At 46.6% G+C, this 16,223-nt stretch overlaps 2 protein-coding genes across 4 annotated transcripts in view; both read left to right on the top strand.

Moving 5' to 3' along the window:
• Positions 1-4,145, top strand: part of PLOD1 (procollagen-lysine,2-oxoglutarate 5-dioxygenase 1) — a 39,071-nt gene extending 34,926 nt beyond the window's left edge. Inside the window, exons 18-19 of the mRNA XM_060685275.2 lie at positions 76-201; positions 2,284-4,145. Of these exons, the coding sequence (XP_060541258.2) occupies positions 76-201; positions 2,284-2,439 (282 nt within the window). The 3' untranslated portion in view covers positions 2,440-4,145. The remainder of the gene's footprint in view (positions 1-75; positions 202-2,283) is intronic.
• Positions 4,146-5,675: 1,530 nt separating this feature from the next.
• MFN2 (mitofusin 2) overlaps positions 5,676-16,223 on the top strand; it is a 28,780-nt gene continuing 18,232 nt past the window's right edge. For 2 of the 3 annotated variants that reach the window (XM_060685278.2, XM_060685277.2), the window contains exons 1-6: positions 5,676-5,816; positions 8,442-8,522; positions 9,395-9,573; positions 12,684-12,819; positions 13,424-13,586; positions 14,254-14,378. In XM_060685278.2, the coding sequence (XP_060541261.2) occupies positions 9,399-9,573; positions 12,684-12,819; positions 13,424-13,586; positions 14,254-14,378 (599 nt within the window). In that variant the 5' untranslated portion in view covers positions 5,676-5,816; positions 8,442-8,522; positions 9,395-9,398. The remainder of the gene's footprint in view (positions 5,817-8,441; positions 8,523-9,394; positions 9,574-12,683; positions 12,820-13,423; positions 13,587-14,253; positions 14,379-16,223) is intronic. The other variant, XM_087879130.1, reaches the window with a different exon arrangement.

Here is a 16,223-nt window from a genome sequence, read left to right as displayed (position 1 = left end):
GCTAAAGATTTCACAGGCCATGGTTTGGCCCAGCCCTTCCTTTTTTTCTTTTTTGTTTGTTTTTCTTTTTTACAGACCCAGTTTGAGCTCGCCTTTGTCGTCCGGTACAAGCCGGACGAGCAGCCGTCCCTGATGCCGCATCACGACGCTTCCACGTTCACCATCAACATCGCCTTGAATCGCGTGGGGATCGATTATGAAGTGAGTGTAAGGCCTTTTGGGCCGCCTTGAAGAGAGAACAAAATGGCTGAGTCCATGTAGGAGGGAGTTTCTTTTTTTTTTTTAATCTCTGCTCAGTGGGCAAGGCCAGAACTGTGAAAGGGTGTGGAGGGGGGGAATATTAGCAAAGAATATTTGATTTTGGCTAAGTATTAGAAGGCACTAAGGAAGAATGGAATGGAATGGAATGGAATGGAATGGAATGGAATAGAATAGAATAGAATAGGATAGGATAGGATAGAATAGAATAGAATAGAATAGAATAGAATAGAATAGAATAGAATAGAATATTGGAATGAAGAATGGAATGGAATGGAATGGAATGGAATAGAATAGAATAGAATAGAATAGAATAGAATAGAATAGAATAGAATAGAATAGAATAGAATATTGGAATGAAGAATGGAATGGAATGGAATGGAATGGAGAGGAGAGGAGAGGAGAGGAGAGGAGAGGAGAGGAGAGGAGAGGAGAAGGGACCTTGGAGGTCTTCTAGTCCAACCCCGTCTAGGCAAGAAACCCTACACCACTTCAGGCAAATGGTTATGCAACCTCTTCTTAAAAACTTCCAGTGTTGGAGCATTCACAACTTCTGGAGGCAAGTTGTTCCACTGATTAATTGTTCTAACTGTCAAGAAATTTATCCTTTGTTCTAGGTTGCTTCTCTCCTTCCTCCTTCCACCCATTGCTTCTTGTCCTGCCCCTCAGGTGCTTTGGAGAATAGCTTGGCTCCCTCTTCTTTGGGGCAGCCCCTGAGATATCGGAACACTGCTATCATATCACCCCTAGTCCTCCTTTTCATTAAACTAGACATCCCCAGTTCCTGCAACCGTTCTTTATATGTTTTAGCTTCCAGTCCCCTAAGCCAAAGCTTATTAAATCAAAGTTGGACAGGGAGGGAGGAGGGAGATGAGAAAGGGAGGAAGAAGGAAGAGAGGAAGGAAGGAAGAAGAGAAAAAGAAGAACAGTTTTATCACAGAGTGTGCCAGGAAGAAGGTGAGAAAGGAGGAAGGAAGGAAGGAAGGAAGGAAGGAAGGAAGGAAGGAAGGAAGGAAGGAAGGAAGGAAGGAAGGAAAGAGAAAGATTTATCAGAGAGAGTGCTGGGAGGGAGGGAGAGAAGGAAGGAAGGAAGGTGAGAAAGAGAAGAAAGATTTATCACGGAGGGTGCTGGGAGGGAGGGAGAGAAGGAAGGAAGGAAGGAAGGAAGGAAGGAAGGAAGGAAGGAAGGAAGGAGAGAAAAAGAAGAAAAGTTTGTCACAGAAGGTGCCAGGAGGGAGGGATGGAGGAGATGAGAAAGGGAGAAGGAAGGAAGAAAAAAGAGAAAGAGAAGTTTATTACAGAGAGTGCCAGGACAGAGGTGAGAAAGGGGGAAGGAAGGAAGGTGAGAAAGAAAATAAAGGTTTATCACAGAGGGTGCCAGGAGGGAGGGAGGAGATGAGAAAGTGAAAAGGAAGGGAGAGAGGAAGGAAGAATAAAAAGAGAAGAAAAATTTATTACAGAGGGTGCCGGGAGGGAGGGAGGGAAGGAGGGAAGGAAGGAGAGAAAGAGAAGAAAAGTTTGTCACAGAAGGTGCCAGGAGGGAGGGAGGAAGGAGATGAGAAAGGGAGAAGGAAGGGAGAGAGGAAGGAAGGAAGAAAAAAGAGAAAGAGAAGAAAAGTTTGTCACAGAAGGTGCCAGGAGGGAGGGAGGAAGGAGATGAGAAAGGGAGAAGTAAGGGAGAGCGGAAGGAAGGAAGAAAAAAGAGAAAGAGAAGAAAAGTTTATCACAGAAGGTGCCAGGAGGGAGGGAGCGAGGGAAGGAAGGAAGGAAGGAAGGAAGGAAGGAAGGAAGGAGAGAAAAAGTAGTTTATAATAGAAGATGCCACTGCAGAATTTCAGCATGGAAGTTGGAAGTTGTTTCAACCGAGGCTTGGTTGAAACAACTGCCAAGTGCCTTTTGCAATTTGGCAATTCGATCCCCCGGCAGGCAGGCAGGCAGGCAGCGGCCGTCAAACAGACCTCAAGGTGACGGCAACCTTGGCTGGGAGGCTCAAAATAGCCCCATCGTCTTTTCTTCCCCCTGCAGGGCGGGGGCTGCCGCTTCATCCGTTACAACTGCTCCATCCAAGCCCCCCGGAAGGGGTGGACCCTCCTGCACCCGGGCCGCCTGACGCATTACCACGAGGGCCTCCCTACCACCAAAGGGACTCGCTACATTGCCGTCTCCTTCCTCGATCCCTAAAGCTGCCCCACCAGGAAGAAAAACCTGGGGGTGGGGGTGGATTTTTTTTTTTTGCCAACCCATTTCAGCCCCCTCCCCCATTGGCTGCACATTCCCCCAAGGAAGAAGTGGGAGGGGGAGACTTCCAGAACAGATGATTTGATTGGACACCGCTTGGTTGCAAGAGAGATTGCCTAGATCAGTGATGGCTAATCTTTTTGCCATTGCGTGCCAGGAAGGAGGGGGGCGGGGGAGGTTCGCGCACGCACGTGCCCACACCCATAATTTTATGCACCCCGCCCTACGCATGCGCGCCCAACCTCCCCTCCCCCCTTGCTCCTGGCCCGTTTTTCTTTGTCACCTGGCTCCAGATCCTCTCTATGCATCTGGGGAGGGCGAAAATAGCCTTCCCCACCTACCCCCAGGCCCTCCGGAGGCAGAAGACAGCATGTTTCCCTACTTCTGGTGGTCCCAAAAGGCCTGAAAATCAGGTGGCCGGCACGCACATGCGCACCAGAGCTGAGCTGGCGTGCCCACTGATATGGCTATGCGTGCCACCTGTGGCACGCGTGCCATAGGTTTGCCATCACGGGCCTAGATTTAGTAGGATCCCTTGAGGATCCCTCTGGTTCCACGGGATTCTGTCCAACCCCAGCCAGCCAGAGCCATCTGACCCCCTGCTTTCCACGAGGTAAGAGCGCCCACCTTCTTTCTCCCTGCCTCCTCGTGGGAAGAAGTCCTCCGTTTCCACATTTTTCCTTCCAATGGAGGTGGCCAAGGCGTGTCAGAATCACACAGAATTTCCTGTTCTGAGGGAGTAGAGCCTCTTAAAACCATCACTGGAATTTTTACATGGCACACGGGGTTGGTTGCTACAAAAGACTTGGAAATAGGATCCCTCTTCTGACCCAGCTCCTCAAACACGACAAACCCTCTGAAGTGAACTCAAAAGATTCCTTTAATTAGGAGCGCCGGGAAAAAGGTTCTCTCTCACCGCAGGCTCTAACAAGTCTGTCTGGCCGGAAGATGAATAGTTGTCTGCCAGAGCTATTCATCTCCGGCCCCTGCCTTTTATCCCCAGAGCTAGGGTGGGGGCTTCATTAGCAGCGGTGGCTCTTCCTTCCCAAGGACCGGCCCATAGATTTCCACTGCTCTCCTCTCCTTTGCCTTCTGAGCATCCACGCATCAGGCACTGGACCCAGCTGTTCCTCCTCCTCCTCATCAGCCGCCTCCAGACCTGAGGGCTGTTGACTCTCCATCTGAGGGCTGACGGATGGCCCAGGCTCCCCCTCTGTCTCTCTCTCTCTGCCAGCTCCATTCCCTCTTCCCCCTCAGAGCTCTCAGGTTGCCTTGACCCAGACTCCCACACCTCCTCCTCCTCCTCTGATTCGGCCTACGGCGGCCAACAGGCCATAACACTCCCTCAGGAGGACAATGAAGAAAATTCATCGCATCCCTTGTTCATCGGGATGCCGGGCAAGAGGAGAAAAGCAAAGAAAAACGGTTGGAAATTTTTTTCAGGAATGCCAAAGGCGCCTCAGATCCCGATGCCAGAGCAGACAGCTTTCTACCTGTGTATTTATTTAAAAATCCCCCCCCCCCAAAAAACCCTTTTCTTCAGGCGCCCACTTCTTCTGCCCAAGTTGTACAGATTTTGCCAGGAGATTATTATTTTTTTTTTACATTAAACGTTGACATTAAAAAGAGTTTTATTTTAAAAAGGCAAACGCCTGCCTGTTTTTTTTTTTTTTCTCAGCCTGAAGTGTGGTAGAAGGTCATTAAGCGATGACCGTAAGAAATATTTCTGAAATTGTGCCTTCGAAGAATCATCCTGGCCCCCACGATAAAACGGGGTCTTGCTGAAAAAGTCCAAAGCTGGACTACGGATGCTGTGATTTCACTTCTCATCGAAAGAAGTTTCTTCAGCTCTGACTGGATGGCGGGGAATGGAAGGATTTATATCCCTTTATTTTATTATTTATTTATTTATTTATATTTATATTCAGGACTGGCTAGGTGGCTCAGTGGTTACGACGCTGAGCTTGTCGATCAGAAAGGTTGGTGGTTCGACTCCCTAGTATAGGTCTGCGTGAGCAGGGGGTTCGACTAGATGACCTTCAAGGCCCCTTCCAATTCTTTGTTACTGTACTGTACCAATTCTCCTTGCAGGCAGCTGGTCATTGGCATCCTTTCAGACAGCTGTTGAGGCCACCTGGAGGTTTTATCTGTGCCTAAAAGGATGCCCAGCTGTCTGCAAGGAGTATCAATCCTTCCCTTCCCCACCACCCAGTCAGAGCTGAAGAAGCTCCTTGGATGAGAAGCGAAATGTCTTCAAAAGAAAAAAAAAAAACCTTCAGAAAGTCCAGTTGGAAAAATGCGCCTTTGGGACTTAACTTAGGACTGTACCAACTTGGATACCACCAGGAAATATTCTGGGCAGAGGAGAAGTTTTTTTTTGTTTTAAACGAATGCAGTAGCTGTCCTTAAAATGTTCGCTTTAATCAAAATTAAGAAGAAGACAGCTTCCATAAGAGTTGGACTCCTCTCCCCCATTATCCCCAGCGAACTGAATGGAAGGAATTGGGAACCCTAAATGGAGATTGTGGGGGGATGCTGAGTTATTAGAAAAAAGCCTTGGTGGCGCAGCAGACTAAATTGCTGTTAACTAGCACCAGCTGCCTGCAAAATTACTGCAAGTTCGAATCTCACCAGGCTCAAGGTTGACTCAGCCTTTCATCCTTCCGAGGTAGGTAAAATGAGGACCCGGATTATGGGGGCAATAAGGTGATTTTGTATAAAAAAGAACACCGCTTGGGGGGGGACAAAATTTTTTATTTTTTTTATTTTTTTCCAATTTATATACAGCCCTTCTCCCTGAGGAGTCAGGGCGGTGTACAGCCAAGATAAAAAACATAGAATACAAATATTAAAACATTTAAAAATATATATAAATTTATATAAATATATATAAAATCCCTACTAAGCAAGTATATACAAAAGTAAGTATTGCTTAACGCATTGTAAACCGCCCTGAGTCTCCGGAGAAGGGCGGCATATAAATTGAACTAATAAATATAAATTGAACTAATAAACTCAGTACTCCAGAGCATGTGCAGAGTAGAGTTCCATCCCCTGCAAAACCCCAGCCAAGGAGAAGGAGCCACACGGCCCTTCAAACAGATCTCCAGCCCCCTTTTCCTATTCTTTGCCTTCATCCCCAAATTATAAAGAAAAAGGGAGGGGGAAAAAATTGGAATATAAACAGCTGCTGGACTTCAATTCCCAGGAGGCGGCGGGGCGCGGCCGTCGCGGCCGGCGTGACGTCACCTCCCGTCGCTCCCTCTGACGTTTCCCGGAGGCGCTTCAGGCGGAGCGGCTGAGGCAGAAGGCAGGTGAAGGTGAGGCGCGAGGGGCTGGGACGCGTGTCGGCGGGTGTAGACGTTACACGCGGGTTCTGGGGGGGTTTAATTCGGCCCTCCTCCGGGAATTAGAGAGGGGGGGGGTTGTCGCGGAGAAGGCTGGGCTTCGTTTAAGGGCTCCCCACCCACCACACCGCTTTTGGCTCCTTTAGGCCCGAGGGAGACGAGCCCGGGGGGTGGGGTTGGGGGTGGGCGTCACGTGTGCAAGGAAGACACGTGTCTGAGTCGGGTGAGAAGGGGGGGTTGCTTTTGGGGGGTTTGTGGGCCCCTCGTGACAGGAAGGAGGATGGGCTGGTGGGGGTCAGTGCATGATGGGTCTCCAACATTCCGCTGGGCAGTGCATGATGGACCTACACACACTCCGCTGGGCAGTGCATGATGGAGCTCTAGCACTCTCCTGGGCAGTGCATGATGGACCTCCAGCATTCCTCTGGGCAGTGCATGATGGACCTATATACACTCCTCTGGGCAGTGCATGGTGGACCTCCAGCATTCCCCATGATGGAGCTCTAGCACTCTCCTGGGCAGTGCATGATGGACCCACACACACTCCGCTGGGCAGTGCATGATGGACCTCCAGCATTCCTCTGGGCAGTGCATGATGGACCTCCACACACTCCTGGGCAGTGCATGGTGGACCTCCAGCATTCCCCATGATGGAGCTCTAGCACTCTCCTGGGCAGTGCATGATGGACCTCCACACACTCCTGGGCAGTGCATGATGGACCTTCACACACTCCGCTGGGCAGTGCATGATGGACCTCCAGCATTCCTCTGGGCAGTGCATGATGGACCTCCACACACTCCTGGGCAGTGCATGGTGGACCTCCAGCATTCCCCATGATGGAGCTCTAGCACTCTCCTGGGCAGTGCATGATGGACCTCCACACACTCCTGGGCAGTGCATGATGGACCCACACACACTCCGCTGGGCAGTGCATGATGGACCTCCAGCATTCCTCTGGGCAGTGCATGATGGACCTCCACACACTCCTGGGCAGTGCATGGTGGACCTCCAGCATTCCCCATGATGGAGCTCTAGCACTCTCCTGAGCAGTGCATGATGGACCTCCACACACTCCTGGGCAGTGCATGATGGACCCACACACACTCCGCTGGGCAGTGCATGATGGACCTCCAGCATTCCTCTGGGCAGTGCATGATGGACCTCCACACACTCCTGGGCAGTGCATGGTGGACCTCCAGCATTCCCCATGATGGAGCTCTAGCACTCTCCTGGGCAGTGCATGATGGACCTCCACACACTCCTGGGCAGTGCATGATGGACCTTCACACACTCCGCTGGGCAGTGCATGATGGACCTCCAGCATTCCTCTGGGCAGTGCATGATGGACCTCCACACACTCCTGGGCAGTGCATGGTGGACCTCCAGCATTCCCCATGATGGAGCTCTAGCACTCTCCTGGGCAGTGCATGATGGACCTCCACACACTCCTGGGCAGTGCATGATGGACCCACACACACTCCGCTGGGCAGTGCATGATGGAGCTCTAGCACTCCTGGGCAGTGCATGATGGACCTCCACACACTCCTGGGCAGTGCATGATGAACCTCCACATACACACTCCTAGGCAGTGCATGATGGACCTCCAGCATTCCCCTGAACAGTGTATGATGGACTTCCACACACATTCCTGGGCAGTGCATGATGGACCTCCAGCATTCCCCTGGGCAGCTATGATGGACCTACACACACTCTGCTGGGCAGTGCATGATGGAGCTCTAGCATTCTTCTGGGCTGTGCATGATGGACTTCCACATACTCCCCTGGGCAGTGCATGGTGGAGCTCCAGCACTCCCCTGGGCAGTGCATGATGGAGCTCTAGCATTCTTCTGGGCTGTGCATGATGGACTTCCACATACTCCCCTGGGCAGTGCATGGTGGAGCTCCAGCACTCCCCTGGGCAGTGCATGATGGAGCTCTAGCATTCTTCTGGGCTGTGCATGATGGACTTCCACATACTCCCCTGGGCAGTGCATGGTGGAGCTCCAGCACTCCGCTGGGCAGTGCATAATGGACCTCTAGCATTCTTCTGGGCTGTGCATGATGGACTTCCACATACTCCCCTGGGCAGTGCATGGTGGAGCTCCAGCACTCCGCTGGGCAGTGCATAATGGACCTCTAGCATTCTTCTGGGCTGTGCATGATGGACTTCCACATACTCCCCTGGGCAGTGCATGGTGGAGCTCCAGCACTCCGCTGGGCAGTGCATAATGGACCTCTAGCATTCCCCAGGCAGTGTATGATGGACTTCCACACACACTCCTGGGCAGTGCATGAGGGACCCCCAACCCCAGGCAGTGCATGATGGAGCATTTCAAGATTGGTAGGAAAGCCTCTCCTAAACTGAGCCATCCAGGTTGATTCAACGGTGGAAAAACCTTGTCAGAGGTGAAAATGTCTCTTGGTGGGTAACCCACCAACAAGCTTCTCTTTATACGTGCCTTGTTGTTAATAAAATATACATTCCGTGAAGAAGAAACCTAAAAAAGGGTTTTTATATTAGGGTGATCGATGGCCATTTGCTTGTTCGATTCCACCCCCTGCATTTTCTAATCTTTTGTCTATTTGCCTTTCCTTAGGCCTCGGCTTGTTCTTTCCGGTTCAGGAAAGAAGATGGTAACCATGCTTAGCTTATGAAAACTCCTGCTTGCATCTTAATAGTAAGTGCATTCGAGAGACATTTCAGAATTGGAACTGGTTTGACGCTGCTTTGGGTGCTGCTAACTCTTGACTCCAATCCGCAACAGGGTAATTTTGGCGAGAAAGGCCTAGAGCAGTGATGGCAAACCTTTTCGGCGTCGAGTGTCCAAACCGGAATGTGCACGCATGCACATGCATGTCCACGCATGTGCCGGAGCATTAGAAATGCGAAGACCAGCAGCTGGCCGGCGTGCACATGCCTGGTTTTTGGTTGTTTTCAGGCTGTTTTCTGAAAAACGATCCAAAAACGCCCAAAAAAGAGCCAAAAAACCCACATGCGCATACCAGCCAACTGGTCTCCGCATTTCTGGCGCATGGCCTGTTATTTGGCCACTTTTCAGGCCAAAAAAGCGCACCCGAGAAGACCATGCGCGCTGGAAACCAGACGAGCAGCTGGCGACGGTGCGCGTGCCCACAGAGAGGGTTCTGTGTGCCACCTCTGGCACGCGTGCTATAGGTTCGCCGTCGCGGGCCTAGAGCTTTCAGAGCAATTAAAAATAAACACCAGCTTCCTTCTAGCGTTCTCCCAGAAATCCGGCCTTTTTGCTCCTTCCGTTTGGGAAATCTCTTGAGTTCATAATGTAGAGCTATTCCGTGACCTCTTTAATAGAGTTAGGAGATTTGGCATTTGCGTGGGATTTAAGCACGTTGTAGAAAATAGGGTGATTACTTTAGCATGCTGTGAGAACAAGACGTTCACAGTAGGGAGGATGGGGGGGGGGAATATGGCTGCTTGTTTACCTGGAGCATTTAACTAGAACAGTGGTGAGTTGTAAACTAAGCCCTTTTCCTCTTTCCTGCTTATAATCCATGCATTTTTTCCCCCTTCTAGCACAATGTCCCTGCTGTTCCTTCGCTCTAAGTCCATCATCACTAGCAAAAAGGACAAGAGACACATGGCGGACGTCAGTGCCTCCCCCCTTAAGCATTTTGTCACTGCCAAGAAAAAAATAAATGGCATCTTTGAACAGTTGGCAGCTTACATCCAGGAGAGCTCCGTGTTTCTGGAGGGTGAGTTGGCCTTACGTTTCACATAGCTTGCTGACTTGTGCACACGAGTGAGTGAGTGAGTGAATGCCTGCAGCTCAAGGAGATGAGAAGCATCAGCGTCTCAGAATAGAATAGAATAGAATAGAATAGAATAGAATAGAATAGAATAGAATAGAATAGAATAGAATAGAATAGAATAGAATAGAATAGAATAGAATAGAATATTTATTATTTATTTATTTATTGGTTCGATTTATATGCCGCCCTTCTCCGGAGACTCAGGGCGGCTTACAATGCGTTAAGCAATAGCTTTCATACTTTTGTATATACCTGCTTAGTAGGGCTTTTGGCCCCCTCTAAGCGGTGTTCTTTTTAATACAGAGTCAGCTTATTGCCCCCACAATCCGGGTCCTCATTTTACCTACCTCGGATGGATGGAAGGCTGAGTCAACCTTGAGCCTGGTGAGATTTGAACTCGCAGTAATTGCAGGCAGCTGGCAGCTAAGTGCTACTTAACAGCACTTTAATCTGCTGCACCACCAATTCAATTCAATTCAATTCTTTATTGGCCAAGTGTGATTGGACACACAAGGAATTTGTCTTTGGTGCATATGCTCTCAGTGTACATAAAAGAAAAGATACATTCGTCAAGAATCATAAGGTACAACACTTAATGATAGTCATAGAGTACAAATAAGCAATCAACTCATACTAGGAAACAATCAGATAGATAGGTAAGTAGGTAGGTAGGTAGATTGATTGATTGATAGATGATAGATAGATAGATAGATAGATAGATAGATAGATAGATAGATAGATAGATAGATAGATAGAATTCTTTATTGGCCAAGCGTAATTGGACATACAAGGAATTTGTCTTTGGTGCATATGCTCTCAGTGTACATAAAAGACAAGATACATTAGTCAAGAATCATAAGGTACAACACTTAATGATAGTCATAGAGTACAAATAAGCAATCAACTCATACTAGGAAACAATCAGATAGATAGGTAAGTAGGTAGGTAGGTAGATAGATAGATAGATAGATAGATAGATAGATAGATAGATAGATAGATAGATAGATAGATAGATAGATAGATAGAATTCTTTATTGGCCAAGCGTAATTGGACATACAAGGAATTTGTCTTTGGTGCCTATGCTCTCAGTGTACATAAAAGAAAAGATACGTTCATCAAGAATCATAAGGTACAACACTTAATGATAGTCATAGGGAACAAATAAGCAATCAAATCATATTAGGAAACAGGAATTTTTTAAAAGGAATTATTTTGCTAGTTGAGGTTAGGATTTGAATCGGGGGCCTTCTGCACTTCTAATTTCTTTGTTTCTGACTTTTGGTTCAGTTCTTTTGTGTTGGGTTTTTCTTAAACTATCCTTGTCTGGATGGCGCTTGTTGGTTAGCTTTAATTCTGCTGTTTTTAAAATTGGCTGCCATTTCTAGGGTTTATTTCCTTGTTTACATAATTCTGCCTGCTGAGTGAGGGGTCCTTGGTGCTCTCTGAGCCTGCTTGTTTTCTTGGAGATGTTTCATTAGCATAACTAGGTAACATCATCAGTGCTAGCGCTAGGACTGATGATGTTACCTACCGTATTTTTCGGACTATAGACGCTCCGGACTATAAGATGAGGAAAACAAGAAAAAGAAATCTGCCTCTGCCTCCCAGCAATTTTGCCTCCTTGCAGCAAACAGCCTGCTTTACTTTCATTTTCGTTTTCAGCATAGCTTGATTAGCACAAGAAAAAAAAATCTGCTCCCAGCAATTTACCTCCTTGCAGCAAGCAGCAGAGGCTCGCACAGCAATAGGCAATACCAATCCCTGTAGCCTAAAACAGCTGAGAGTTGGGGGGGACAATCAACGTGTGCTAATTAGGCTGTGCTGAAGCTGAAATGGGCTGTTTCTTCTTGTTGCTTGCTGCAAGGAGGTAAATTGCTGGGAGGCAGAGGCCCTTTTAGATGGGAAAAAGGTGTGTCTTATATTCCAAAAAAATATGGTAGTTATGCTAATGAAACATCTGCAAGAAAACAAGCTCAGAGAGCACCAAGGACCCCTCATTTCAACCCTGAGCTTACAATTTTATTTTATTTTTTAATTTGATTTATATGCTGCCCTTCTCCGGAGACTCAGGGCGGCTTACAATGCTTAATAGCCTTCATACTTTTGTATATTTATACAAAGTCAGCTTATTGCCCCCACAAACTGGGTCCTCATTTCACCTACCTTAGAAAGGATGCAAGGCTGAGTCAACCTTGAGCCTTGGAGAGATTCGAACCAGCAGTAATTGCAGGCAGCTGTGTTAATAACAGGGTGCTTAGACCACTGTACTATCAAGGCTATTGATAGCAAATACAAGTCCCTACCCCAAGGGGTTTATAATCTCCAATTGGGCTGTCAGGGAACAAACAACAGAAGGAAAGAGTTCAATCTCTTTCCTACCAAGAGCCTTGGTAGTACAGTGGTCTAAGGCACCCTGTTATTAAGACCAGCTGCCTGCAGTTACTGCAGGTTCGAATCTCGCCAAGGCTCAAGGTTGACTCAGCCTTCCATCCTTTCTAAGGTAGGTGAAATGAGGACCCAGTTTGTGGGGGCAATAAGCTGACTTTGTATAAATATACAAAAGTATGAGGGCTATTGCTTAATGCATTGTAAGCTGCTCTGAGTCTCCGGAGAGGGCGGCATATAAATCAAATTTAAAAAAAAAAAATCTGTTATCCCTATTGCTCAAGTTCTGCCTTTCTTTCCTAAATTCAGCCTCAGTCGCCTGCCTCCAGTCTTCCCATCCTCCATATTCATGTGCTGTGTCAGGCCAGTGAGCCAGTGAGAGAGAGCCAGCTATATTTTGGTCAAGGTTTTCCGCATGGTTTAAATGTGGCCACTTTAACCAACCAAGGCAATGCAGAGGGATGCTGGGACTTGTAGTTCCGAAGCAGGAAGAGAGAGTTTGCCCGTTCTTGTTTTAGCTTGGCATCTTATTTTTTTTTTCCTGGGGAAAAGCCTCGCGAAAGTCCTTTTCCTGTATTTCTTCTATAAGAGGAGCTGTCTGGAAGCGGAGATTGCAGCCTTCAGACCACTCGCCTCCCACGTGACATATGCCGTTTTTTTTTTCCAGAAACACACAAAAATGGTGAGCTTGACCCCGTCACCACGGAAGAGCAGGTGTCAGAGGTCAAGGGCTACCTGTCCAAGGTCAGCGGGATCAGCGAGGTGCTGGCAAGGCGGCACATGAAGGTGGCTTTCTTTGGGCGGTGAGTCAGTTTGCTGGTATTAGAAAGCTTTGCTTGAATCGGAGGCTCTCCAAGTGGGCTGGACTACATCGCCCATCATTCTGCAAATGTCCATCCTGCAAAGCTTGCTGGAACGATTCCAGCTTAAGTTGTCCATAAGTTGTTTCAACTGCAGCAGTGGGCGTGTTTTGGTTCCCCGGAGTTCAGAACTCTGCGCAGTCCCAAGGCATGTAGATATCGGCTACCTTGCAGTGTTGTTGTGAGCAGGGATGGGATTCCAAAATTTTACTGGGTGGGCGTGACCATGGTGGGCGTGGCCTACTCAGCCTGCTGCACCATGGTGGGGGGGGGTTTCACCCACCCCAGGCTCTGGAGGCTTTCCTCAAGCCTGCAGGAGGACGAAAACGGCCTCCCTCACACTCCAGAAGCCCTCCAAAGGCCAGAAATGGGCCCGTTTCCAGACGGGGCGGGGTGGGCAGGGCGAGGCCAGCCAGTTCTTGCAACTACCGTTTCGGCGAATCAGATGTAAAATGAGCATCCGCTTCACCCGAACCGGCTGAATCCCACCCCTGGTTGTGAGGATAAAATGGGAGGAAGTGGCTGTCTGTGTTTTTGCGATTTTCAGGACGAGTAATGGGAAAAGTACTGTGATTAACGCCATGCTCTGGGATAAAGTCCTTCCCTCTGGGATCGGCCACACCACCAACTGCTTCCTGAGAGTGGAGGGGACGGACGGACAGGATGCCTTCCTGCTCACCGAGGGGTCCGAGGAGAAGAAGAGCGTCAAGGTACAATGTGGGAACGACCCCAAAATTGAGGATCTGAGAAACTGATGGAAGGGAATTAATATTCCGTGAACCCGTAAAGTTCTCCTGGAGGATGCTGGTCGACATAATCAGGACTCCCCAATCTTGGCAACTTTAAGCCTCGTGAACTTCAACTCCCAAAATTCCACAGGCATCCTGAGGAATTCTGGGAGTTGAAGTCCACAAGTCCCCCCCCCCCGTTTTTTATTTTTTATTTTATTTTCTACAAACATATCAAATCAATGCGTGAACAATGTGGCACTAATACAAATAAAACTAGTAGAATTAATCATAGTTATTACATTCAATCAACTTAGATATTTCTAATAATGATACATATATTAAGTTGCCGTCTGTCATTATTCAATTATTCCATGTTTTCTCCTGTTATTACTTTTATTATATAGAAGTGTGTACACTAATATTCCCCCCTTCTTTTATTTCTATCACAAGTCCACAAGTCTTAAAGTTGCCACAGTTGGGGAGTCCTGGAATAGATGGTGGCCCCATTATTTCAAAACTAGTGTTTGTTTGTTTTTAATCCAGCCATCACCTACCTTCTCCAGTGGAGTATTATTAAATTCTTTCATTTTTGAAACCTCTTCGTAATTATTTTCTCGGGCCATCTTCCTTTCTTTTCCTGCATCAGACAGTCAACCAGCTGGCTCACGCCCTCCACCAGGATGAATTGCTGACAGCCGGAGGTCTGGTCAGCGTCATGTGGCCGAATTCCAAGTGCCCTTTGCTCAAGGATGATCTTGTTTTGATGGACAGGTGAGTGGCTATTCCCCCCCCTTCCCCCCAAATAAAAACGGTCCCTCTCTTACACCCAGCCAGGAAAATGGCCTGCTCTTATAAGCTTTTTTTAAATTGTAGCTGTTGTGCCTTTATCATGTGAATAAATAATAATAATTATTATTGTTGTACGTGTATACACAATATACCTACACAACGAAATTCACTTACCACCCAAAGACCAGGTCCAACACACATAACAATCCCCAAATACGCTCCCACCCACCACAAATTCCCCACTCCTAAACCACCCAAACATCCACACAACAGACCAAGTCATGCTGTCCAACAGCTCACTTGATGGTGGCCCTTTAGTTCATCGTTGAGTGCAATTATAGCTCTGGGATAAAAACTATTCAGAAGACGTGTGGTCCGAGTTTTAATGGTTCTGTATCTTCTGCCAGAAGGCAACAGTCCAAAAAGATTGGAAGCAGAATGGGAAGAGTCTACGAGAATGTTATGCAACTTTCTCAAACAGCGAGATTCGAAGATGTCGTCTAGGGCTGGTAGCTGGAGTCCGATGATATTCTGAGCAGTTTTAATGATTCTCTATAGAGCATTTTTTGTCCGCTACAGAGCTGCTCCCATACTATGCAAGAATGCCGTATGTCAGGACACTCTCAATGGTGCTGCGATAGCAGGACAGAAGTAGATGCTGAGATAGATTGATCTTCCTGAGCATTCTCAAGAACTACAGCCTATGAGGCAAATGTGAGGCAGGTGGACTTTTACCGAAGTCGATTAAAAAAACTGGAATGGGGGAATTTATTTTTATTAATCCAGCATAGCCTTTCTGGTCCTATCTTTTAGAACTGGAAAGCGAAGTTTAAATTTGAGAAACAGACAGGTTGGGGGAGATGTTGGAAGAGAGACCATCATTTCAGTGTGTAAATTAGGTCCGTTCTTACAGGGAGTCCTTGACTTATGACCACAATTGAGGCCACAATTTATGTTCTTAAGTGAGACATTTGTTCAGTGAGTTTTGCTCCATTTTATGCCCTTTCATGCTCCAGTTGTTAAGTGAATCTGCAGTTGTCAAGTTAGGTCGTTAAATGAATCTGGCTTCCCCCTTAACTTTGCTTAAACATTTGTATTTTTAGAATTATAGAACTTGTCAAACGTAAATACGATGAATATTATTTTATCGGTATTAAAATGTGATTAGAAGGGGGATACTTTTTAAACATAACAGTGGCATAATTAAAAATTAGAAAGGGGATAAACAACGGAAGATTATGATTATTATTATGATTATTATTATTTATTCAATTTATATACCGCCCTTCTCCTATTAGACTCAGAGCGGTGCACAGCCAAGGATAAAAAACATACCAATACAAAATTTAAAATTAATTAAAAGAATTATACAGCTTTCGCCCACAATTTAAAACAATCCAATTAAAACCCAATTTACACTTAAAAAGCTAAAAAGAGCTAAAAAGAGCTAAAAAAGATTATAATTTAATATAATTAAAAATTATAATTTAATATAAATCTGTGTATTACTATTAGAATTATATGTTTGTTAAACACAACAAATACGATTATTAATATTTTATTACTAGTAAAAGGAGTGACATTCAGAACTTGTAGATTGGTATAATTTATTTATTTATTTATTTATTTATTTCATGTATTTGTATGCCGCCCTTCTCCAGAAGGACTCAGGGTGGCGAACACAAGTTAAAAACATGTACAACAAAACCCCATTTTAAACCAAATTAACTAATAAATAATAAATTTATTATTTATATATATTATATATATATATTATATATAATAATAATAACATTGAAATATCAAATAATCAAAGAATGAAAGATT

This window comes from Pantherophis guttatus, chromosome 15 (genome assembly GCF_059756535.1).
Source record: "Pantherophis guttatus breed Tessera chromosome 15, ASM5975653v1, whole genome shotgun sequence".
Taxonomy (NCBI): Eukaryota; Metazoa; Chordata; class Lepidosauria; order Squamata; family Colubridae; genus Pantherophis; species Pantherophis guttatus.
The sequence above is the reverse complement of the archived record's forward strand: the minus strand, read 5'-3'. Positions and strand labels throughout refer to the sequence as shown.